The 26017-nt window shown below is 44.2% G+C and overlaps 1 protein-coding gene across 1 annotated transcript in view; it reads right to left on the reverse strand.

The window, feature by feature from the left end:
* The window catches only part of Itpr2 (inositol 1,4,5-trisphosphate receptor type 2), a 387210-nt gene that overhangs the window by 267348 nt on the left and 93845 nt on the right, over window positions 1-26017 (reverse strand). Inside the window, exons 15-21 of the mRNA XM_036181996.1 lie at window positions 23640-23801; window positions 17199-17371; window positions 14983-15102; window positions 14711-14896; window positions 13282-13533; window positions 11397-11541; window positions 9483-9633 (exon numbers count right to left, since the gene is read on the reverse strand). Coding sequence (XP_036037889.1) covers window positions 9483-9633; window positions 11397-11541; window positions 13282-13533; window positions 14711-14896; window positions 14983-15102; window positions 17199-17371; window positions 23640-23801 — 1189 coding nt within the window. The remainder of the gene's footprint in view (window positions 1-9482; window positions 9634-11396; window positions 11542-13281; window positions 13534-14710; window positions 14897-14982; window positions 15103-17198; window positions 17372-23639; window positions 23802-26017) is intronic.

The following is a 26017-nucleotide window of genomic DNA, read 5'->3' on the forward strand; positions in this document are numbered from 1 at the left end:
TCTGCTGCACCCACAGTTTCTGCATCTTACTTAGATGTGTATGGAAAATAACCATTTAATCAAATGATTATTATAAAGGTTAGCCTAGATAATTCTTTCCCCTAAACATAGATCCTGTCACCAACAAATTAAAATCCAGAGGCCAAAAACATTCTAATGTGTAATACATATAGTCAGGAAGATAGGAGGGTGCGTTCCCATCCTCCCAGATCCTCACATGCCTGTGACAAGTAGACCACAGAATTCCCCTGGCATTTCCATGTATGGCCAACTCAGAGGCCTCCAATTCAAAGATGCTGCATTTTTCACTTGTGATGAGAAATGTTAATGCTGTGAACTTCTGCAGCTAAAAAAAAATCAGCCCAACCTGTACAAATTACAGGAACACAGACAGCATGTCCCATGTCCACTGCACAAATCACAGATGTGCAGGAAGTTCCATATCCATTTACCACAGGGTAATTTCTAATTATAGACTTTGTAGACAAGTCCAAGGTGACCAGTCCTCAGTGTTGCAAAAGAATTCTCACTACTTCTCAACTAACATTTACAGTTTTTCAGTTAAGCTGTGAGAACTAAAAGAATAACACATAATCTTTTAGTTCTCTGGAAAATTGACACCCTAGAATTCCAGGGTTTTTTTTTAAATAATTAACTAAACATCAAAAATTTGAACTGATACAGTATGTTGAGAGATTTGAGAAAATGAGAATCATCATTGTTAGGTTAAAAATAAAAACCATCAGGTGTGGTGGTGCACACCTTAAATTCCAGCACTTGGGAAGCAGAGGTATGTGAGTCTCCATGAGTTTGAGGCTAGCCTGGTCTACATAGTGATTCCAGGACAGTCAGGACTATGTAGAGACGCTGTCATAAAAAAGAATAAAGAAAGAGAGAGAGAGAGAGAGAGAGAGAGAGAGAGAGAGAGAGAGGAAGGAAGGAGAAAGGAAGGAAGGAAGGAAGGAAGGAAGGAAGGAAGGAAGGAAGGAGAAAGGAAGGAAGGAAGGAAGGAGAAAGGAAGGAAGGAAGGAAGGAAGGAGAAAGGAAGGAAGGAAGGAAGGAAGGAAGGAAGGAAGGAGGAAGGAAGGAAGGAAGGAAGGAAGGAAGGAAGGAGAAAGGAAGGAAGGAAGGAGAAAGGAAGGAAGGAAGGAAGGAGAAAGGAAGGAAGGAGGAAGGAAGGAAGGAGAAAGGAAGGAAGGAAGGGGGAAGGAAGGAAGGAGAAAGGAAGGAAGGAGGAAGGAGAAAGGAAGGAAGGAAGGAAGGAAGGAAGGAGGAAGGAAGGAAGGAAGGAAGGAAGGAAGGAAGGAAGGAAGGAGGGAGGGAAGCACGTAGGAAGGCAGACCACTGATTCCTTGAGAGAATGCTGAAATCAGAGGATCATTTGGGAAGATTATTTTTATTATCCCAAAGAGCCAAGTGTCTCACCAATTTCAGAAGAATGGAAAGCAATGAGAAATGTGTGTAACTCTGAAACTGCACAAAATAAAAGTTTTCTGTCTCGTGAATCACTCCCTGGGGGCGGGATTGTGAATCACAATTGGGTTTGACAGTTATTAACAGGTGGATTTAGAGGATGCATGAGACTTAACAGAACTGGAATTTGCCCACATATAGCTTGTACTTTAAGTTCTCTTTGTGTGTTGGTAACCTAAAGAGGGAGTCTCAATGGAGGGAGGATTGCCCTGATCAGATTGGCCTGTGGAATTCATCTCTGTTGTTGATTGATGTGGGAGGGTCCAGCCCACTGTGGGTGACACCATTCCTAGGCCAGTGGGCCTGGGCTGTATAAGAAAGCTATGTGAGCAAGCCAGCAAGCAGCGTTCCTCCATGGTTGCTGCTTGAGTTCCTGCCCTGAGTTCCTGCCCTGACTTCCCATAGTGACTACTAAGGCCTGGAAGTGTGAGACAAAATAAACCCCCTTCCTCCCCAACCTGCCTATGTCAAAGTGTTCTACACAGTGCAGAAAGGACATGAGGGCCTCATCATCCATCATTTCTGGATATCAAGTAGACAACTTGGGAGGAGATAATTTCCCATCTCCTACACTAGAGACCTGAAAGGATTTTCACAGCACATGGTCAAGCTCCACATCTCATCACTGTCAACACTGACATTTCAGTATTCAGAACCTCAAGATTTTAATCTGCAAAACCGATTGTTAATTCTTCCCAGCTGGCCAGATGAACCATGCATGGGTTCAGTACTGCTCTGTGATTGGGTGTAACTTAGAGCATCAGATGTGAGGTATGCAGGGTTCTTACAAAAGTGCATACACCTTATGCCATCCAGACTTGAACATTCCTACCATCCAGAGTGCTCTCTCATGCCCCATTAGAGTCAATCCCCCAAAGTTCTCCCCACCAAATACCAAAGCAACTATCCTGTGGGTTCTCATATCACGCATGCACACATAAGGTACCATTTAAGTTTTTCTTGTTTGACTTTTCAGGTGTGGGGGAATATATGTTCCATATATAAATGGAATTATATAGGTGTGTGTGTGTGTGTGTGTGTGTGTGTGTGTGTGTGTGTGTGTAATGCATGTGTGTGCATGTGCGTGTGTGTGAGGAGCAATGCCTAGAACAGTGTCACCCCCAGCAGCTTCAGAGGCATCAGAATCTCCTCACAGCTTCAGAGACAGGAGTAAACTCCCCTGTGTGCAGCTGAGGAAATGCTTCACACCACTGTGTACTGACTAATTTAGCAGGGAGTGGACGGGGCTCAAATCTACATGTAGTGTTATTTGCTTCTGACGTATCTCATAGTAACAGATGAATCTTGAATAAATCTTCCATATCTGTTGAGTCAAAATGATTAAAAGTATTAAAAATTTCTGTCCAATGATTATGGGCAACCCCTGACTGAGAGAACTATAAAGATGTTATAGAGTAACTTTGTCTTGAAATATGAATTTTGCATACACCTCACCCTGTAAGTCGTCCTAAAAGTCCTGACAGACACAGGCAACAGTGGCCATCTAAATCCGCTGTTAAAATGGTGCAGCAACAATTACCAAAGTATGTCATGTGAGTGGCCAGATGAAATCACAGGTACAAAATACCAGGCAGTGTTTGGAGCTGGTTAGTTATCATGTTGTTTTTATTCCCTGTATGTTTAGAAAGCTCATAAAGCTCTCTCTCTCTCTCTGTCTCTCTGTCTCTCTGTCTCTCTGTCTCTCTGTCTCTCCCTCTCTCTCTCTCTCTCTCTCTCTCTCTCTCTCTCTCTCTCTCTCTGTCTGTGTGTGTGTGTGTGTGTTTGTGTGTGGGGGTATGCGTGTGTGCATGGGAGTGCCTATATATGTGTTATGTGTGTGTGCATGAATGTGTGTGTATAGGGGTCTGGGGGAGTATGTGTGCATAGGTGCCTGTGTGTGTGTTTATGTGGGTACACATGTTTGTATAAGTCTGTACATACTTGTGTGTTTGTAGAAACCAGAGGTCAACCTCAAGTGTTATTCTCAGGTACTATCCAACTTCTTGTTAGTGGTGTTTGGTTGGTTGGTTGGTTGGTTGGTTGGTTGGTTGGTTGGTTGGTTGGCTGGTTGGCTGGTTGTTTGGCTGGTTAACTCGTTGTTTGGCTGGTTATTTGGTTAGTTGGTTGGTTGGCTGGTTAGTTGGTTGGTTAGTTGGTTGGTTGGCTGGCTGGTTAGTTGGTTTGAGATAGGATTTCTCACTGGCCTGGAATTTCATCAAGCAGCCTTGGCTAGTGACTAGTGAGCCCCCAGAGACTCAGCTACCTCAGCTTCCTCAGAGCTAGGATTATACTACACACTGCTATGTGTGACCTTTACACATAGATTCTGGGAATTCTGATCTTCATGCTTGCATGAGAAACACTTTACTAAGTTGCTTTCTCATTTAATAATTTTTATAAATCATATTTGGAATGCTATTTTAAAATCCAAATGTATGTATATTTATGGACAGTATCAATTTATGTATAGTCAAGTATACTGTAATAAATAAATATTTGTGTAAAACAATAAGTATGTGTTAGTATACTAGACATGATACGGGTCAGCTTTAGAACCAGAAACAGAACCTATTCTCATAGCTTTTCATCCCACTGGTGTTCTCTTGCTCAACAAATCTGAAATCTTCCTCACTGAATCATCTAGGCCATTAGAATCATTAGAAGAGACAGAATGTTTTTAATTAACAAATAAAGACATATATTGGTAAGTTAGAGTCTCTAAAAAGTTTTGTCTATCTGATGCACACTTCTTCACAGAAGGTGTATCACATGCATTTGTTCTAGTGATGAGCAAGACAGGAAAGGACAGCAAGGCTTATCGACACCAGCATGATCCTTAACAATGGTGCTGTAGGGCAAATGTCACAAAGGGTCCTTACACAAACCTACATAGTACAGCCTGAGGTATACCTAGGCTAAGCAGCATACATGGTCTTGTATGTGGTCAAATGTATATTGGCCAAACACTGCATGCTATGCACAACTATATTATCTGAGGTGTAGACGCAGCTTACCCAAGATGGCTGAGGACCATGTCATAATGCTGCAGAAACAGCAAGAAGAAAACTCAGTGATGTCTAAGACATGTGATGAAGGCATTTGGGCACCACTGTAAGTGGCTGACTTATTCTCTAGAACTGGCAAGAGCTATAGACAGGGACAGAAAATGAAATTTAGAGAATGCCTTTGATGGAATGATAGCAGAGCACCAATCAGAGTTGAAAGGGAACGTAAGAAGGGGAGGGGCATCCATCTCAAAACATTAAAACCTTCAGCACTGTGATTCAAAGCCTGTTTCTGAGACAAGAAAAGACAAACAACCCCTTGCAACAGAACAATGCCTTGTGTGTTTGCTTTCATCTTTTTGAGCTAATAAAACCACAGCAAGCTAAAGTAGAGCTCTTAGAAATGCAAACTGTGTTGTTCTAACTTCCTTGGGGAACTTGAGAAAAGTAGACAACAGAGTTCCACAGCAGGCGGGGCACAGATCCTAGAACATGAGACACTGGGGCAAGAGGACCCGGAGTCTGAAGCCAGCCTGGACTGTGCGGAGAAAACTTGTCTCAATAAAAAGCTAAAACAATGGAAGGAGGGGTGGAGGGGAGAAGATGGGAGGGGGAGGGAGGGAGTCAGGGGGGGAAGCAGGGAGGGAGGGAGGGATCAGAGAAGGAGAAAGCAGGACTGGGGTGCTCAGTTCTTTGCCACCAGGTTCTTTAACTTTCCTCCTAGGCCTCCTGACACAAGGATCCCTCCTGGGCCCTCATGTATCCAAAGCACCTCTTACCACTCTTGCTCCTGACCTCCTCCCTATGCTGTGGTGGGTCACAGGGCTATGTATCAGCTCAGGCAACTCTGGTCCTTTCAGGCATTATGGTTACCCATACCTTATTCTCTAGGTCCAAGACAGTTTGTCTCTGAAATGGTTAGTTAGCAAGCTGACTACTGAGACTAGCCAAATCAGTGAATCCCGAGTTTGATTGAGAGACTGCCGCAGTGAGTAACGTAGAAGACTGAAGATGATTCCCAATATAAACCTAATCACTTTGGAAGAGTCTTAAGGTGGATTTCCTAGCTCAGGTTTACCTATGGCACTCCTGGTAGAGATTGTTCTTAATTGGGGTTACTGAAATGGGAAATGCCACTCCAAAATTAGGCAGCACCATCTCATTGGCTGGGCCCTGAGTTGTGTATGGGAACAATGCAAGCTGAGCAAGTGTGCATGCAAGCATCTCTCTCCCCCCTTCCCTGTGGACATCATGTGGCCAGCTGACTCACGTGTACATGCAAGCATCTCTCTCCCCACTTCCCTGTGGACATCATGTGGCCAGCTGTCTCAAGCTCCTGCATCTTCCCTACAGTGACAGACAGTAATCTAGAATTGTGAACTTGGTTAAACACTTTCCTCTGAGTTGCTTGTTTCTTGGGTATTTTATCACAGCCACAGGAATGACACCAGTACAATCTCTGAACCTGAACCCTCAGAGAAGGAAACCACACAGAATGGAACTCCCCATTTTTCTAGTGGTTTCCCATTTCCAGTGCCATTTCATCTATCCTGACCTAAGGTGGTCAGATTCTGATGCTATGGGTTAGCTTCCTCTCTGAACCCAGATAGATCCAAACAATAAGCAGATAAGGATACTAACAAAGGGGGCTCTAGTGAGGAGGAGCAAATAACACCAAGGATGCTTGATAACACCTCAGGGAATCATGTTATTTTATATTTGTACATATATGCACACATTTATTAAATGAATTTATGCCACTTGGGCTGACAATGATCCAACAAGAGCCACAGACTATCTAATAAAAACACAGCACCAGGCATGAGAAACTTCTATTCAAGGGTTGGTCATGGCAGTCCAAGTGACTTCCCAAACAATATAGGCTACTGCTGTGGTCCTTGGATGCCTCTCAGATGTTTAAGGCAGGTCTCTATCACTGAAGACACCACACACTTTAGACACAGGACTTGGAAGATTCAGGCTGTATCTAATGTAAAGGCCTCCTAACTTTCATAGTACCAGAAGGTGCTGTACAAGCTGCCAAGAAAGTAAAGCAATGTTCCTACCCAATCCTTATGCCCATAAATCACAACAATAACCAGCAAGGCAAGAATCCCTGTGGTGATTTGAATGAGAATGGCCCCATTAGTTCATGTATTTGACGGTTTAGTCCCCAGCTGGAACTGTTTTGGGAAGGATTAGGAGGTGTGGCCTTGTTGAAGGAGGTGTGTCACTAGGGGTAGGCTTCAATGTTTCAAAAGACCACAACATTCCCAGTTAGCTCTCGCTGCCTAGTGTTTGTGGATCAGATGTATATATGGTTTTCTTTTTATACCAAAGGAAGTACAGTCCAAAGATTTTGCTTCTTGGCTTGGAATGGGACTTGGTGTCTACCTTCCTTCCACATGCTGGGATTTTGTCTGGCTTAAGCATCATGGGCATGCTCAGCTGCCGCAGGCACCCAGAAATGGAAGCTTAGCTCACGCAGCAGCTTCTACAGCACGCTTCTCTAAAGGGCTCTGGTGGGGGCACAGATTTAGGTCCTTCTCTTTCTTGGCTTTACCTCATGAGGATGCTCAGGCTCACATAGTCTTCATTTCCTCTGCGTACAAGACTCAGGGGTGTGTCTGCTTTCCCCCACTTCCAGCCTTGCTCATTCTAGAAGCTCCCAAGCTACTATTATGATCTTTTAGATCCCTTCTTCTCCATGTGTTCTGATCTGCTGGACTCTCTCTGTATTTCAACTTTCTGAGGGTGATTATCATGCAACCCCTTTTATTTCTCTTCCAGTGTGACGAATACTTGAGAAGAACGACTTAATGGAGGAAGGGCTTTTTCTGGCTCACAGTTTGAAGAGGCACAGCCCGTCATAGTGGGGAAGATATGAAGGTAGGAAGACAATGCAGAGACTCCTCACATCACCATGGACAGGAAGTGGGACCAGGCCATAAATGTAAGTGCTCACTCCTAGTGACCCATTTCCTCCAACAAGGTTCTACTTCCTGGAGATTGCACAGCCTTCCAAAACAATACACCAACTGTGAATCCAGTGTTCAAACACTTGAGCCTATGGAGACATTCACAGTCTGTGGCTACTTCTCCCAAATTGAAAAACTCTCTCCTAGAGAGAGGAGAAAAACTCATAAGACAAAAGAAGTAAATGAAACACACAAAACTCAGGAAGTTCCTAAAACTTTACATAATCTATAAGTCCCCTCATCAAGGTTATAAATGCAATAAGTAATTGCTGGGGAGAGGAGGCTCCATTCTGCCTGGCTGCCAGGAAATTGTAAGGAGCCTCAAGGGTGAGCTTGCCTGAGCTGCCATGATGGGTAGGCTTTTCAGTGATGGCACTGTTTTTGAGTCACACATACTCCTGTAAATAACTCAATAATTCGCTGGTTCACTAAGCTAGATTTGGGTAGAACTATCCCTTTGGTATGTCATCAGTACCCTTTCTGAAGTAAGGAGACATGTGATCATATCCCTAGGAAAAGCTACATAAAATTTTTCCCAGAGGTCCTTGTAATTGGAACTCCCAAGATAACTGTCCAGACCATCAACGTTTGTTTCTGCTGCAGTAACTAAGTCTTTGCTCTACTCAGGATTCAGGCTGCACTGAAGGTGTGTTTTGTTTTGTTTTGTTTTGTTTTGTTTTGTTTTGTTTGTGCTGTGTTAAAAGAGACTGAAATTGGGGTAACAGCAATTCATTCTTTCAGCTTTTCTGTAGTTGCCTCATTTGAAAATCCTGATCAGACAGTCCCTCTTCATGCCTAAATTTGGAAATCTGATGCTTCCTTTTTCATCTTGTTCTGGGTACTACAGTAGCCATTACTGTGCTCTGTGCAAAAGCCCTTCTCCAGTCTGGCTTCCCCCAGCTGCTAGCATCAGCACTTTGCCTCTCACTCACCATGACTCCTGGGCAGGGTGTCCCCGCTTCCCCATGTCACACTCCTGGGCAGGGTGTCCCAGCTTCCCCATGTCACACTCCTGGGCAGGGTGTCCCAGCTTCCCCATGTCACACTCCTGGGCAGGGTGTCCCAGCTTCCCCATGTCACACTCCTGGGCAGGGTGTCCCAGCTTCCCCATGTCACACTCCTGGGCAGGGTGTCCCAGCTTCCCCATGTCACACTCCTGGGCAGGGTGTCCCAGTGTCACACATCTTCTTCCACGATGAAGCCAGAAGCTAATGGATGATAGCTGCTGCAAAGATATATTTGGCCCTCTTGTCTCTGTGTGTGACAATCCACAGAGCCACCCCAGCTCAGATCCTGCATGTGCTGAGCTGAGGTCTCAGTTCTAACTGTGCTGCAAATCCACTCATCTGCCCAGTCCTCCTTCACTCACATCCTCACAGGGATATGACCAGCATGCACACTTCCTTATAACTCATAGAAACAACCTCCTATCTTGGAGTACTTTTCAATCTAATGTAATCACCATTACAAAAAAAAGCATGGTTATAAAATAGACAGTACTCAAAGTCTGGTGGTTCAGATCCCCAGAACCCGTGTCAAAGCCAAGCAGGCATGGTAGCTGCCTGGGCCCAGCACTCCAGAAGCAGAGACAAGGGGCTCCCTAGAGCAATACCTACAGTAGCCAGGATGAGTGCACTCTAGGTTCATCAGGAAATGCTGCCTCAATTAATAAAGTGGACAGCAGTCAAAACAGACACATGACTGAAGTCAACTTCAGGCCTGTACATGCATGCATATACACACGTTTATGCTTACCAGTACATGTGAGCCCATGCATATGTGCACACATACTACACACACACACACACACACACACACACACACACACACACACACACCAAACCCCACATATTATTATTAGAGGAAATTGTTTGACTGTCTACTCTGCTATCATGTAGCCCCATCAAGAGTCAGTGCCTGTATTGATTGCACACACATGTTAAAAATCTACTTCTTTATATGTTTGCTTTTTATCTCAGTCCTGCTTAATAACAAAAACATTTTCACACTCCTCGAAAGTTCTTACTTCCATCTTGAAATTTGCTTAATCTTTCGAAATGCGATGGCATGGGGGCCTGGACGATGTCGAGGATAGCCAGCAGTGTTCTTGTCAAGCGCAGCAACTCACTGAAGCTGTAGAATCCAAAGTAGATCAGGTTCCGGGCCAGGTGGACCACCTTCATCAGGAGAGTGGAGAACGAGAGTGTCAGAAAACGGAACAAACATGCAACTTGCACATCTAAAGCGGTTTCCCATTTCTAAGTCCCTAATTCTTTAACACCTAGGAATTAAAGTCCCTGTAAAAGCCACTGTTCAGATTGTGGCTGATCCAAATCTAGGACCAATTCATAAGAGACTTTAAAGTGATTTAAGGAGCTTATGCTACAATATCTACTACTTAATTAAATGTAAGTCAGGAGGATACCACTTAATCAGTGGTTAAATTACTTTAATAAATATGAGCCATAAATTGGCCCAGAATTTTATGTCCTCTAGTTTGGCCTGTGGCCTTCTTGGTATTACAGGAAATAACAAGGGTGAGATGCAGCCTCCAAGACATGGCTCCAATGTAGACTGTCCTCCTACAATGTGGCAGACTGGTGTATGACACAGCAGAAATGCTATCACACCCAAGGTCAGCCAAGGTTAGACTACAGAACACTGCATGTAAGTGCGCTCTCTCTCTCTCTCTCTCCCTCCATTTCCCCTTCCCTTCCTATGTGTCTCTGTCTCTCTCTTGCTCTCTCTCCTCTATTTCCCCTCTCTCCCTCTCTCTCCTCCTTACTCTCTCCCTCTCTCCTTCTCTTGCTCTCTTGCTCTCACTCGGTGGGAAGCCAGGTACTGTGTCACAGGACACTCAGCCCACAGAAAAGCCATGTGGCAAACAGCTGAGGTATGTGGTGACAAGCCAGCATAGAAGCAGGGCCACCACCACCACCTGAGTGAGGCAGAAACAGCACTTCCAGCAGTGACGGAACAGACACCAGCACTCCACACCCAGGCTGGTGACTCACAGAAATGGTGTATCCTTTGGGCTGCCACACTGGGGGTGACATGTCTCGTGACAGTGGATAACTATTGCACCAGATAAGATGTGACAGCACCCTCTGTCTAGTTTGTTACATTCTTCAAATTTCAATTCAGGTCAATGAGGCCAACTCATCGTTTCCATGAAGATGGGGAAGGAGCATCGAAAGTATTCTAAACTGTCAGTGTTTATTAAGTGTAACAAAATTTACACATATGAAACAAAAAATAAAATAAGAAAAGCTTTAATTAATTGATAATTGAGATAGAACATTTTAATTATCAAAGCATAATAAAAATTAAAATAAAATGGCTTTTACTTGTAATTCTATTGACTATTAAAGCATTACTAGTCACTAAGTACATATGTCACACTAATCTACTTAGAAAAGGTGATTTTTTTTTTTTTCAAATTTGTCCAGGGGCTCTGTAACCTGAAGTTTTTCTCTTTTCTGTTTCAAATTGTATCACATCACTTGATTGCTGTCTAATTAACATGTGAACTGCATTTCTACACATCATGCATGGTTTCAAAAGTCAGTTAAGGAATGAGATTAAAGTTAAAATCCCAAATCTTCATTTTTATCATTGTCAGATGGAATTACATCTGTCTGAACCTAACTACTCAACTGCCCAGACACCCTGAATATTAGAGGAGAGGAAAATCTAGGATGCTTAATGAATTTGATTTCTGACAAGAACGCACAATCACGCTATGAGCGGCTTCCATGCCTCAGGTGCCGTGGAGACACGGCTCAGTGGTTGAGAGCATTTGCTGTCTTCCCCAGGACCTGGGTTTGGCTCTCAGTACCAGCTTGGCTCTCAGTCATCTGGTTCAAGGGGATTTAACACCCTCTTCTGACCACTGTGGGCAACAGGCACAAAGAAAATAAATTTTAAAAAATTTTAATACCTCAAATGTCAGCTTATTTTTCTCTTTGTCTCCAAAAGGAAAAGGCTGATTTACAACTTCTTTCAAATATTCTTCAACAAATTCCATCGTGAGGGCAAATTTCCTCTTCATGTCATTTCTGGAAGAGTCTGTGGTAGAGTCATACCTGGACAGACAATACAAGAGCAAGTTAAGATGATGAGATCATGGAGAAGTGGGATGTTATCTGACTCCCAGGGTGCATTGCTTTGGACACATCAGTCAACCTCTTGGGATACACATAGCATCTGTGACACAGGCCATTGCAAACTGAGATACAACAAGCAAGGTGGAGTCTGCCAGTCATCACACACTCAGCAAGCTGTGACTGTTACAATTATTTGTTTACTAGCTTCCAGAAACGTGTCCTGCTAGAGAGCTATCATTGCCCTGGGGGTGGGGGGTAATTGATGTATGCTGTGAATATGTGTTGCCTCCCATTGGTTAATAAATATAGCTGCATTGGCCAATGGCTCAGGCTTATTGCTAGCTATCTCTTACAACTTAAATTAACCCATTTCTATTAATCTATGTTTTGCCATGTGGCTGTGGCATTACTGGTCTGCTGGCACCTTGCTCCTTAGGCAGCTGGATGGTGTCTGCCCTGACTCTGCCCTTCTTCTCCCTCTATCTCTGCTTGGATTTCCCACTTGGCACTATCCTGCCTTGCCATAGGCCAAAGCAGCTTTATTTATTAACCAATGGGAGCAACACATATTCACAGCATACAGAAAGACATCCCACATCAGGATATCTTATTGACTCTTCCCAGATGAACAGTGTGAACAGAAAATGCACAAATCCTTTCCTGTGTTTTTCATTTCAAAGTTGAAGACATTTGACTTTGTTTTCATCTGCTCAATTTAAACGTCCAGAGAAATGCATCTGTAACAGCTCATCCTCACTGTCAATGTGGCAGGACCTCAAATTCTCTAGAAAACATGCCTCTGGACACATCTGTGAGGACGTTTCCAGAATCAATTAACTGGAGAGGGAAGGCCCACTTTGAGTGTGGGGACCATTACTGAATAAAGAAAGAAAAAAATGAGAAGTGAGATCTCTGCCTCCTGAGTGAATATTCAAGGTGATGCTGCCCCAGGGTCCTGGCAGTTTTCTCTGTCATCATGGACTCACGGACTGCTCCCTCAAACTGTGAACTGCAATAAATCTTTTCCTCTGTAGCTGTTTCTCATCAGCTATGACAAAAGTGATGAATACGATGTACTGGCTAGTTTTATGTCAACTTGACACAAGCTACAGCCATCAGAGAGGAGGGGCCGTCAACTGAGAAAATGCCTCCATAGATCCATCTGTAGGCAGGACTGTACTGTAGGGCATTTTCTTAGTGATTAATGGGGGCGGGGGTTGGCCATTGTGGGTGGTGCCAACCCTGGGCAGGTGGTCCTGGGGCCTTTAAGACATCAGGCTGAGCAAGTCATGGGGAGCAAGTCAGTCAGCAGCTCCCCTCCATGACCTCTGCATCAGCTCCTGTCTCCAGGTTTCCTGCTCTGCTTGAGTTCCTGTCCTGTCTACCTTCCTTCAATGATGAAGATGATGTAGAAGTAAAAGCCAAGTAAACCCTTCCCTCCCCAAGTTACTTTGGTCATGGTATTTCATCATAGCAACAGTAACCCTGACTGGGGCTGGAGAGATGGCTCAGTGGTTAAGAGTACCAATTGCTCTTCTAGAGGACCTGGGTTCAATTCCCAGAACCCACATGGCAGCTCACAACTGTTTGTAACTCCAAGGTCTGACACCCTCAAACAGACATACATGCAGTCAAAACACTAATGCACATAACATAAAATAAATAAATTACTTTTAAAAAAGAGTAACCCTAACTAAGACATACAGTTTCCAAACATACTCATGAATCGTGATTTTTGTGGGGATTTCAGTCCAGAGCCGGGCATAGCGAACAGGCACTACAGACTCCTGGGGGTCCCGGTCAACGTGCATGTGGAGCATGAGTCGACAGAAAGAAGCTCGGAGGTCAAAGGGCAGGCTCTCATCAGACACACAACGAAGGATCAGGTCTACAGACAGCTGTGTTGAAATCTGGTTGATGGCCAGATACTGGCGGTCCAAACACATCCTCGCGAAGAGGTTTAGTTGGTACCTGAAAGTATGAGAAGTGTTACATTATTCCTCTTGCCTCAAGGCCCTAAACAACAAAGTACAGCCATCTGCTGGCTGTGCACATGTGTTCATCAGTGCTTACAGCACTGAGCCAAACTCTTTTGGTGGGGAACAAATGACAGCAGAGGTCTAACAGCTCCTCTCACAGCCAGGATCTCAGTCCTGACATCAAGTGCACCAAACCTGGAATGGACAGTGAGTCACAAGAAGTCACCTCTCTACCTTCCCAGCCTCTGTTGGGGTGAGGGTGGGACCCTCCAGTATCTACACTGACTTTGTCGCCACCTGGTTCACAAAGCAAACAGGGTCAGTCCCAGTGGTACTACTACAGGGTTCTCCAGCCTCTAGGTTTAAGAGTGCGGCGACAGTTTGGTTTTGAGAGATATAAAAACCAGTAGACTCCCTTCCCTGCTTCCCATCAACCTATCTCAAGAGCTTCTGCCTTGGGTTTTATCTCTTAAATTCAGAGCCAGTTAGGTCTTTTTAACTGTTGTTGGTTTTTTCTCTTTGAGGGGGAAGGAGGGCATCCACATGCCACACATCACCGTGTGGAGGTCAAAGGGCAGCACTTGGGAGTTGGTTCCCCTTCCGCCACTAGTTCCAGGGATCAAATTCAGGTTGTCAGGCTTGTATGACAAGCATTTCTACCCACTGAGCCATCTTGCCAGCCCCCCAGTTAGGTTATTGATCCCAACATACTGACCGCTGAGAACCACCTCTCCTGTTCTTGCTAGTGAACACAGGTGACTTTCAGAACTACAGACACCTCCACCTCTCCAGCCCCAAAGTGCACATGCTGACAAGATCCCATCTTAACCCGCTGCCACTTCCTGTGCGGCCATCCCTGCAGCCAGATCTATCTCACCCAGTTACTCTTCCCCTCGGTCCACAGTCAAGGTCTTATTGGTGTTCATCTGCCCTTACATCCCACCAGTAACAGGAAGAAACGCCTTACTGACCAACGTCCCAAGCTCACCAGAGAATGCAAGCAGAAGACACACACATTAGCTGTCATTTTGATATCTTTAGGTGGTCCTGACCATTCCAGCTCCCCTCTCTGAGTTTTAATGTCCTCTAACTGTAGCTCTCATTCTTGGACGTTTTCGAGAAGCAGCTCCCTGGGAATATTCAAAGTGGAGTGTGAGTGCCCCCAGTACCTGTAGTAAGTAAGAACTTCTAGGTCAGCTTTGGTGCCTTCCTTGGCTTCCTGGGCAAGGTGCCTGATAGCCTTGCCATGAGGCTCCTTGTTGCTGTCAATCCAGTAAAGCCAAACTTCCTCATCATCAATGTCATCAGGAAGGATGGAACTCTCCATGGGGTTCTCCACTTGCATGGACACCAGCCTTGAAACCAATGACACACAAAGTCTATTAAGAAGCACACAGACAGTGAAGGGTATTCTGAAAGACACCTCCATGGGGCAGCTTACTTTGTCTGAATGAGGATGTCCGCATTGCCAGGACTCAGCATGAATTTGCAGATGAGTTCCTGAGTGATGGGGATGGCAGTGCTGTTGGACACACAGAGATCAGACAAATAGTCTAAAAACCTAGGAAGAGAAAAGTAAACATGAAGAAAAAGCATCTCATTGTTATATTTAACAGAATATCTTTTTAGTAATTCTTCAACAATTTCATTAGTGTAAACAAAGTGTCTTGAATGTATTTTTTTTTTTTTTTTTTTTTACTGGAGCTGAGGATTGAACCCAGGGCCTTGCACACTACCACTGAGCTAAATCCCCAACCCCCACTCATTAATTTTTAAAAAATGTCTAATTATTAAAGTGTGTGCATGACCAGACATAGGCTCTGGCAAGCCATGGTATGTGTGGAGGTCAGAGGACAACTCTCAGTGGTCAGCTCTGTCCTTCCATCTTGAGGCAAGGTCTCCTGCTTCTGTTGCACTGTGCTGACCAGTCCACAGACTTCTGGCTCACTGTCCCACCTCCACCTCCCATCTCACTGTGGAGTGCTATATCACAGACATGAGCCAAGTGTCCCTGCACCCAGCTCTTCTTCTGGAGATCTGGGGCCTGAACCTGGGCCATCAGGATCCACTGGGAAATGCTTTCATCTACTCCAACATTTCTCCAGCCCAACAAAGCATTGTAATAAAATTATCACAACAAAAACATAATTTGGAATTTAATAAAAGAAGCTTGTTTTGATGCTGTTTTATTATTGTTTCAATGCAGTGTTTTTCTGTGTGCTGTTCATCTACTGCATCATTAAAAGCAAATTAAACAATTCTTTCTATTACATATAAGCCTTGTGTAAGAAGGGTATGTTTACTTCTATTTTTTAGATTATGTTCATCCATTAGCACAATGACTCATGTTAGGGAAATCATTTTTCTTCTCTCAAGTGAGTGTCTCCAAAACCAAGCATCAACAAAAAAGCAAAACCAAGTGAGTGTGTAACAGGGTTAGGACGCACACTTCAGGAGAGGCCTGTCCACCTCCTGACATTTACTGTTACAGGATTCAGCAGAGACAGCAGCATAGTGGGCGTTCTTGGCTGCTCTGCCTGCACCGCTCCCATCTAAGGCAGCACGGAGTGAGAAGAGAATGTGCAAACCCTCAGGCCTGGCACCCCCTTCCTAACGGGGTGCTCACCAGCATGTGGCTTGTCCTTTATCTTCTCCTTCCTAGAGTGTGGCTAAAAGCTCAGTAGCCCCCAAGTGTGGTGGTCACTTGTGTCATCCCAGCACTTGGGAGTCTGAGGCAGGAGGATTGCCTCAAGGGGAAAGTCAACCTGGACGACATAGTGAGCTCCAGGCCAGCTTGGCCTACAGTTATCAGAGGCCCTAGGTTCAAGTCCCAGTACCAAAAAAAGAAACAGATAATAAGTCATTCACTTAATTTTATTAAAACCTAGATAACAACACACAACACTTACCTCATGAGAATGAGCTGCATAATATTTAAATGAGGCACCCATACTTTTTGACACCACAACATGGTTCCATGGTCCATAAATGTGTTGATCATCACCCAAAGCTCTCCTAGGACACATGTGACCCACAGCTGCAAGCTGGCCCCTGGGTGAGTCTATGTGAACACATTCTGGGTTTTCTGTGGCTTCTTTTGCAGTGCTGGGGACTAACAGTCTAACTAACCTCACAGTCTCCCACTGGGTTAACTCCTCAACTGTTTTTTAAATTTATTTTGCTACAGGGCCCTACTAAGTTACCCAAGCTTTCCTTAAACTCACTTTTGTAACCCAATTCCTAGTCTTGTAATCCTCCTGTCTCAGCTCTGAACAGCTGAGATTACAGGCGTGAAATACATGAATGTATTTTGAAAGGCCATATAGAAGTAAATGAGTGCATGTACATGTTAGTCTAGGGCTGAGGTGCAGTGCAGCAGCCAGTCACTTTCCTGGCATGTGTGAGCCTTAGGTTAGATTTCCCCAGCACCACAAAGACACATCAACAGTGTCTCTAAAGGGCTCCCATCACCTAAGAAGCAGAAGTACTTAACACACACCATTATCACAGAAATAAATGCATCGTTTGCCCATCAATAGTCATTGCTACAATAATTGCTCAACTTTTTTTAACTTTAAAAAAACAACAACAACAACACTCTTCCATCCCCGCCAGAGCAGAGCTTGGCTATGGCCCCGCAATCCAGCCAGAGCAGACCTCGGCTCCCGGTTCCTCCTGAGCAGGCTGACGAAGGTCTCAATTTCCTTTGCGGTGATGTGTTTCTCCAGAAGTTTGCGGTTGTTGTGTAATAAGGCTGTGATCGTATCTTCTGCCAAGATGTCATAGCCAATCTGGGACTGCATGATGCAGAAGTTCTTAGCGATGTACTCCTGTGGACAGAGAGAGACATCAGCATGTGCAGGAGAAGCCTAGAAGTGGCAGACCCCTGGGAGCCACAACTCCGAGCAGCTGAGTCAGGAAAACCCAGTGAGAGTTTGTCAGAAGAAAAACAAGTAAATAATGCTTCAACAAAGAGAATTCCTGGAGAAAAGAAAAGGTACCCACTGTCTCATAATTCAAACTGTAACCAAGGGCTAGGGGTGGAGCTTTGTGGGAGATTGTTTACCTAGCATGTGAAAGGATCAAGATTCCATCCTCAGTACCACAAATAACTAATTAATTAATTAAAAGCTATGTCACTAATCATTGTTTTTAAATGGGAACTGACACTCTTGTAAGTGAGCAAAGCAAATCTAAATTTAGTCTTTATGCCTTGGTAACTTAGAACTTCACCAGCCTGCAAGGGGCCCTCTCACTCTTACCAGAAGTTATAACTATCAATTTCGGTTAAATAATAATCATTTTTAAAAAGCACGTGACTGCCTGATGCCTCACCCTGGAACTTGAGATCCGTGCAGCTGTCTGAATGTCCTGCATGGACTCCAGGTTTGGTTGTTTTCCTCAGACTGACACTAGAATGACCAACAAGCTCTTCTCTGATAAATAATATCAAAACTTAGCACACTTATCCGTAGGGAGCAATCAAAAAGGACCACATAATAGCTTGAGTTATTGATTAGATCCAACCATGCAATAAGTATTTCATGATGACTTCAAAAGTTCTGGGCACCCTGTGGGAGGCTATGAGTGTGGCTGTACATGAGAAAGGTCTCTCTGGAGATCACACCAGGAGACCAAAGAGAGCAGGTGAGCAGACAACATGCTTTCACACGTGGGTGAGTGAAAGGAAACAGGAGGAGACAAGAGGCAGCCACAGGTGAACGGCTGGAAAAACAGTGACATGGGAGCAAGGATGAGAAGGACGGAAGGACAGCAGCCGAAGGAGCACCAGGAGGGCATGCCAGGCAATGAGCGGCACCAGGCACGCATGCAGTACACGTACACACAGGCAGGGGAAACACCCAGATGCATAAAATAAATAATTTTTAATTATATAAAAGAGAATCAGCTTGGTTAGGTGATAATTTCTTTATTTAAAAATAGAGTCCCTGTGAGTTGTGGTAAAGGACAAACTGTTATTCTGGCAATGAGAGAGAGAACACTACTGGAGTTTCAACTATGCCCTATTCAGTCTGCTCCTTTTTTTTTTTAATGTTTATTATTTGTGGGGGCATGTGCACCACATGCATGCAGTACCCACAGATGCCAGAATATCCTGGAACTGTAGTTACAGTGAGCCCCAATGTGGGTGCTGGGAGCTGACCCCGACCCTCTGGAAGAGCAGTCAGTGCTCTGAACTGCTGAGCCATCTCTCCAGCCCTGTCCCTTGTCCCTCATCCTCACCTCCCTCCGTCCCAACCACAATCACTTGTTTTCACATTGTGTGTCAGCCACACATCCATAGGACCTGAGAGCTAAGGAATGTAACCCCTTCAATGACCAAATGTCTTCTCTTCTGGGGGTTTCTCCTTGGGAATGCACCTCTGTTCCTATGATAACATAATATATTGATCAGAAAGTGGTTTCTGCCTTGAGCAAAATTTACCGGAACATATCTAGTCCTTGAAAATGATATTGGTTACACAAATCTAATTATAGGCATCATTTTTGTGGCCTTTCAGAATGATGTTTTGCTATTGGGTAGCCAACTAACTAAAGTAAAAGTCCTCTGCAGTGTATCACTTTAAAGCTATATATTGATTTACACATTTTTGTGACCATCAGAATCATACTTTGCTGTGAGGCAAGCTTCCAAGATGTTGATAAATAATTAAATGAAATTACAGGTGCTACTGAGTTCTCTAAATAGTAATAAACCCAAATACAACATTAAAGGCCTGGGCTACCATAAATCACACATGAACTCTTTATTAGTATATTAAATGCAGGTGGATACAATGGAAAATTAGATAATCAATGCAAAAAATAAAGCTTTTCTGCCTATATTTTAAATTCTTTTTCCATAAGCCATCAGAAAGCTATTTATAGTAGCTGGAGGAATGGCTTACTGTGGCTCATAGTTCAAGGGTACAGTTCACTGCGGTCAGGAACCCCAGGCAGAAGGAGGTAAGGTGGCCTCATAGGACTCAGTCAGGAAGCGGGGGACACTGGTGCTCAGCTCACTTTCTCCTTTTTACTTAGTCCAGGGCCCAGCCCATGGGATGGTGCTGCTCACATTCTTCTTTAGTTAAGACCTAGAAACACCTCACAGACATGCCCTGAGGTGGGTCTCTTCAGTGATGTTACTCAGGTCCAGCTTGAGAGAAGATCAGCTTTACACTGCCTCTTGCTTAATGCAAAGCATTCTTAGTCTTTATTTTTGACAGTTTCACACATGTATATAGTATATTGTGAACATATGTGCCCTCCATTACCCTCTCTAATTTGCTTCTCACTCCTGAAGACCCCTGTTCTTCTGTCGCAGAATATTATTTTAAGATGTGTTACATTTGTTTATGCTCTGGAACATTTGTTTTAATGATGCAAAGATGTGTTGCATTCTTTTATGTTGCATTTGTTTAACTCTGTGAAGCTGTGTTACTGTGCCTGTCTAAAACACCAGATGGTCTAATAAAGAACTGAAGGGCCAATAGAAAGGCAGGGAAAAGGATTGGCGGGGCTGGCAGGCAGAGAGGATAAATAGGAGAAAACTGGGAGGAAAAGAGAAAAGATTGAGGAACAAGAGAGGAAGGAGGAGGACTTCAGGGGCCAGCCACACAGCCACACAGCCACACAGCCACACAGCCACACAGCCACACAGCCAGACACGGGGTAAGAGTGAAAGTAAGATATACAGAAGAAAGAGAAAGGTAAAAGCCCAGAGGCAAAAGGTAGATAGGATAATTTAAGTTAAGAAAAGATGGCTATAAACAAGCCAAGCCAAGGCCAGGCATTTATACTTAAGAATAAGCCTCCACCAAGTAGTGGTGGCACATGCCTTACATCCCAGCACTTGGGAGGCAGAGGCATGCGGGTCTCTGAGTTCAAGGCCAGCCTGGTCTACAGAGTGTGTTCCAAGATAGCCAAGGTTACACAGAGAAACTGTCTCAAAAAATATAAATAAATAAATAAATAAATAATGAAAATAAAAAAACAAGAATAAGCCTCCACGTGAGTTTTATTTGAGAGATGGGAGGTGGCCCCAAAAGAACAAAAACAACCAACAACATTTTGGCATTCTAACATGGGGCCATAGAAAGCTGAACATCTTTCTTCCAATTAGGCCTATCTTTTGTTGTTGTTGTTGTTGTTGTTGTTGTTGTTGTTGTTGTTGTTGTTTTGAGACAGGGTTTCTCTGTGGAGGCCTGTCTTTTTGTATGTGCAGATTGTAGGCAGGTAGCCACAGCTGCTGTGTGCTCATGAATTCAACATCATGTCATATCCAGACATGTTCTCAGGGCTCCTATACAGGCCCCTAGCTCTTACAGTCTTCCCACCCCTCTTCTGAAATGGTCCCTGGGTCTTTGGGGATGATAGAGATGACCCCATTTGGGCCTGAGCAAATGCAAACATATTTAATTCAACAGAACAGAAAAAAGAGGTTCCAGCCATGGCTTAGAGTTATTGAGAATCTGCAGGGACTTGACTCTCAGTAAGCACCCAGGAGTCCTTGTTCCTTGTTCAGATCAGTGACTTAGCTCTTGGGAAGAGGGGAGGAGAAGAGGAAGGAAGGAGTAGATCACCCACAGTAGCACACTGCAGGGAATCTAGAGAGCATGTAAATATCTACCCAGGTGACTGTATGTGTGCTTGTATGTGCACATGCTCCAATGTGTTTGGTTGGCAGGAAAATGAGTGTTTTCGGGGCAGACCCCACCCTGTGCTCTGAGCACCAGGTGCCAGATGTGTGCGAGCCACTGTCTTATGCTGCCACCACCACAAAGTCACCTGCTGCCTGGCCTGCCTTGCCACGATGCCCTCAAACTGAGCCCCCTTCTGTGGCTCCTCGACAGGCTTTGATCACAGCTACAAGAAAAGTAACTAGTTCAGGGGACCCAAGAAGAGGAGTGGGGAGGAGTGCCTCCACGCTGACCCTGTGCTGGGCCCGGCAGGTGCTGTGCAGGGTGTCTCCATGCTACGTCCCTGGGTGCCTGAAGTCCGTCTTAGAGTTCTGGATCTATGTCTTTTCCCGGGGAGACAGGAATGCCATTCTCCACACTGCCATCTGACTGGAAAGTAGTGAGACTGGAAGAATGACCTCAGTGGCAGCATTTCAACCAGAAAGAACTAGGTTCATCACCAATATGTTATTAGAGATGCCTATTGTATATTATATAACATATATGTTTAAGGGCCTGTTTAAACTCTCAGTTTGTTCCTGTTTCTTGACATTATTATTTATTATCTAGCTAATCTGTTTACATATTCTCTTTGGACCTTTCTTCATCTTGAAGCTGAATTCCAAAGCCAACATATTTTAACACATTCTTCCTGAAGAAAAAAAAAAAAAATGTTTTCTTGTCAAAACACTTTCAAGCTCTCGGGACATAACTCAAAACCTGGGTTTACACACTGGATTCATTCTTAAAGCTACAGCCTGGCAGCTGAGGGTATAGCCAAGTCATAGTGTCCAGCTGGTGGCAAGTTTGTTCCCCAATGCTGAAAGAAAAAGAAAACAAATAAAAAGCACTATAAGTTTGAGTATGTCCCTTGGCTTCTTGGTCTCTGTCCCTTATCTTAACTCAATACTATTTAGACTGGGTTGATTTTTGAAAACTGTTAAGCTTGAAACAAAGTGAGTGCGTGTGAGTGCTGCTCGCTGGCCTCTAAGGCCATCCACCTCCTCACCAGTCACCTTGAGCACTGAATCTCAGGTCCTTCCTCCTAGTCCTCTCTTAAGCCATACACCTTCATGAACTAAACTCAGCAATTGGTAGCGCACACCTTTAATCCCAGCACTTGGGATACAGAGGCAGGCAGAACTCTGAGTTCAAGGCCAGCCTGGTCTACAGAGCAAGTTCTAGGACAACCAGGGCTACACAGAGAAACACTGCTCAAAAGAACAAACAACCACAAAAAGAACAAAACCTGCCAACTATACATAGATCTATATATAGAATGCAAAATATTACAGATTTTTAAAGATTATCTTCATTTTGTATATATTTGTGTTTTGCCTGCACATATGTATGCACACCCATGTGACTGCAGTGCCAACAAAGGCCAGAAGGGACATAGGATCCCCTAGGCCTGAAGTTACAGCAGGATATTCCTGTGAGTGCTGAGAATTGAACCCAGGTCCTCTGGAAGAGAAGCCAGTGTGCTTACCACTGAGACATCTCTCCAGACTCTATTACATATTTTTAAGACACTTAGTAAGACTTGAAATAATTTCACTAGCAGATTACAGCTTTTGGCTACATCCCTAGACCAACACAAGCCACCACCACCACCCACCCACCCACCCACCCCCAACCCCGTCCTCCACAGCTCAGGCTGCCCTGGGACCATGGCTCACTTTCCAAAATCCTTACTCTTTGGTCCTACCCAGTTGCATAGACAGTCTGAACACTTGGTCCCCAGCAGGGGGCAGAGTTGTTTGTGGAAGGCTGAGCTTTCAGGTAGAGCTTCCCTGGAGAAAGTGAGTCACTAGGGGTGGGCCTTGAGGTTTTATAACTCAATCTGTTTGTTCTGGCTTCCTGTTCTGCCAAGAGGCCAGGGGTTGCTATGTGCTTTCCCCTCCATGATACCTTCAAACTGTGGGTCCAAATAAGCACTCGAGTTTCTTCTTGTCAGAAATTTGGTCACAGAGAAGAAAGGTATCGAATCGGATTACTATCTACCTAAAATGCCTGTTGCCCTACAGTCATGCAGATGGCTCCCACTCCCCACTGCTCACCAGAGCTCCCTGACACCAGAGCACGCCATTCCTCTGCACACCCACCCCATCCCTCCCCTCGGACCCTTCTGTTTCAGGTGCATGTTGAAACCTGTCCAAAAGAGATATCTTAGTCGGTGCACAGTAGCAAGGCTGCACCTCCCAAGAACCTGCTCAGCAGACACCAGGACCATGCGCAGGTATGCAGCATCCCTGCAAGTCTAACACCTAAGAGCAAGCACCTGTTCAGCTCAACTGTCCTTACAGATGATTCTCTGAGCTGCTCGCATAAAGCCAGTCCTTGCAAAGTCCAATTTCCACCTCCTCAGTCTACACTTTAACAGCAACCAAGGCCTCTGGTGCTCAGGCTCAGGACCCACCTGGTTCTTCCTGTAGTCCTGCTGTGAATGCCTCAGCACCCGGTAGCAGAGCCGCAGCACGTACTTGTAGGGGGCATAGCGCTGGTCACCCAGGTCCTCCAGCCTCAGCATCGAGCCTTCTCCTGCCTTCTCCTTGAAAGGTGCTTTAAGGATCCCAAACACCTAGAAGAGTAAGAAGATCCTTCTGTTTGGATGGACACACATGAATGCTTTGCAACCTATTTGCAATTTTAACAAATAACACAGACTTAAAAGCACTGTAGAAATATGTGAGTAGAATTAGTGCAAAGGTGGAAGGTACTTAATGGTTGTTAGTTTTAAATAATAAATAACACACTGTCGAACCAAAAACCCACTGCTTATAAGAGTAACCACAGTCAGCAAGTCCACTACAGCAGTGACATGATTATTATTTAGATATTGTATTTCATTAAGATAGGAAATATGAAGGTGTTTTTATCAAGCTACATGAATATATTCAGATGAATTAAAATATATTTTCTTTGAAAATATGCTTTTATTATTCTTTCATTTTTTATAATTTTCCCAAATCAAAATAATATAAAAAGCATGCTTACTTTTTACCTGAAACTGACATCAGATATCGGCTTCCAAATGTCACATTTTAGGCAAAAGGAAACAACTCCAAACACATAGGCACCTAACAACAGAGATTCTAAAACATAAAACTCTCTCTCAGAGTTCATGCACTGTTCACAGTATGCAGGCAAGGGGCTGTGGGAATGAATGCATCAACATTGAAGTCTTAACAAGGAGCCACAGAAGCAATCAGGAAGACACCCCCACTCCCACACTCCCATCCCTGCAAACCCACCCCCATTCCCAGGGACCACATTCTTGCCTTCTGGAGAGGAACCAGCAAGCTAAGTTCTCTGTGGAGGAACATGAGATCAAGGCCATGAGCCTCAAAACAAGAACTCAAAATGGAAAGGAATTGTCCTTTGGAGTTCATGAAATATGACAGTTCTTTGAGGCTTTTGTGTTCTCAAGAATGTTTCTTTTTGCAACAGGTAGAAACTAACAGAGATCCACAGATGGTCAAAATATAGACAAAGTCCCTGGGCCCCAAGTCTAATAAATACATCTGCACACACCCTATGTCGTGGAAGAGGAGGTGGAAAGATGGCAGGGCCAGAGGGGACACCCGCTGTGAGAGTGTCTTCTGTGTGCCAGGGGACCTGCACCTATGAACTCTAAACAACACAGTTGCCTCCCAGTGGCCAACACTGGATGCAAAGAAGCAGTGCTGAACGGACTGAATGGGTTGTATATCACATGTATGTAGATACATGTCGTAACAATAGGGAGAGGTCATGAGTTCGGAGGAGAGGGAGTTGGAGGAGAGAGTGGGTCAGACATAATAAATGCAGTCAGTGTTTATGTGTGGACTTCTTAAAAATAAAATTATTTTTAAAAAGAAGAATTTTATGTTCCATATTATGAGATAAAAGGTTGGACACATCAGTTAATATATTCATAATTCACTCAGGTCCTAAAAGTCCCTGAAATCAAATGCTTTCTAAAAAAAATTTACTGACAACAGAAAGACTTTGTCCCTTAGGCCTGTGATCTTTATTTCAGATAGGCACTGTTTTCCAACAATCTATAGATATCAACTGACAATGTATCTTCAGTTTTCCTTTCCAAACTCAACACAGTGTGTTAATGTTAATTATTAATTAATGTTGTGATTTTGCATTAAGTGTCCACATGTGGTTAATACAAAAGCTAATTATTTTAAGAAGCAAATAAAATAATAAAAAGAACATGCAGAAATGTCCATATGCAGGTTGCTAGAAAGCAAATTAATTTACTGGCATGTTATGGACTTTAGAGTTCTATACTAAACTGCTATGCCTTCCTAGAGCAGACGGAAGCATGTGGCAAGGTTCCAAAGTCACCTGGAAACTTGTTTCTTGAGATGCTCTGACCACACCGGGTATTTAGGAGATCTGTGGTGGGTACCTCTAAACTAGCCTCAAATGATCCCTAATTTCTGCCATTTATGTCCCCATGGAATTCTCTCTCTGCTTCTACCCAAGCACACAGAACTGATGGATATGGGATCTATGGTAATGCTTTAAAGACTCTGTGGCTGCATCTAGATGCCCTCTCTCCTCTCTGGAATCCCTCACTTTTAAGGGAAATGCCTTAGTTTAGAGGTTGAAGCCCATCATAGAAAGGAAGGCACAGCAGGAGCTCCAAGCAGCAGCTTTCACTGTGTCCACAGCCAGGAGCAGAGAGCAATGAGTGTGGTGCTCAGATCTTTCTCCATTTTCTGCAGTCTGGGAACTCCACCAGGGGATCAGCCCGGCTACAGTTAATGAGTCTTCCTACATGAACTAACCTAATCAGGA

This window comes from Onychomys torridus, chromosome 3, assembly GCF_903995425.1.
Source record: "Onychomys torridus chromosome 3, mOncTor1.1, whole genome shotgun sequence".
NCBI classification, from domain to species: Eukaryota; Metazoa; Chordata; class Mammalia; order Rodentia; family Cricetidae; genus Onychomys; species Onychomys torridus.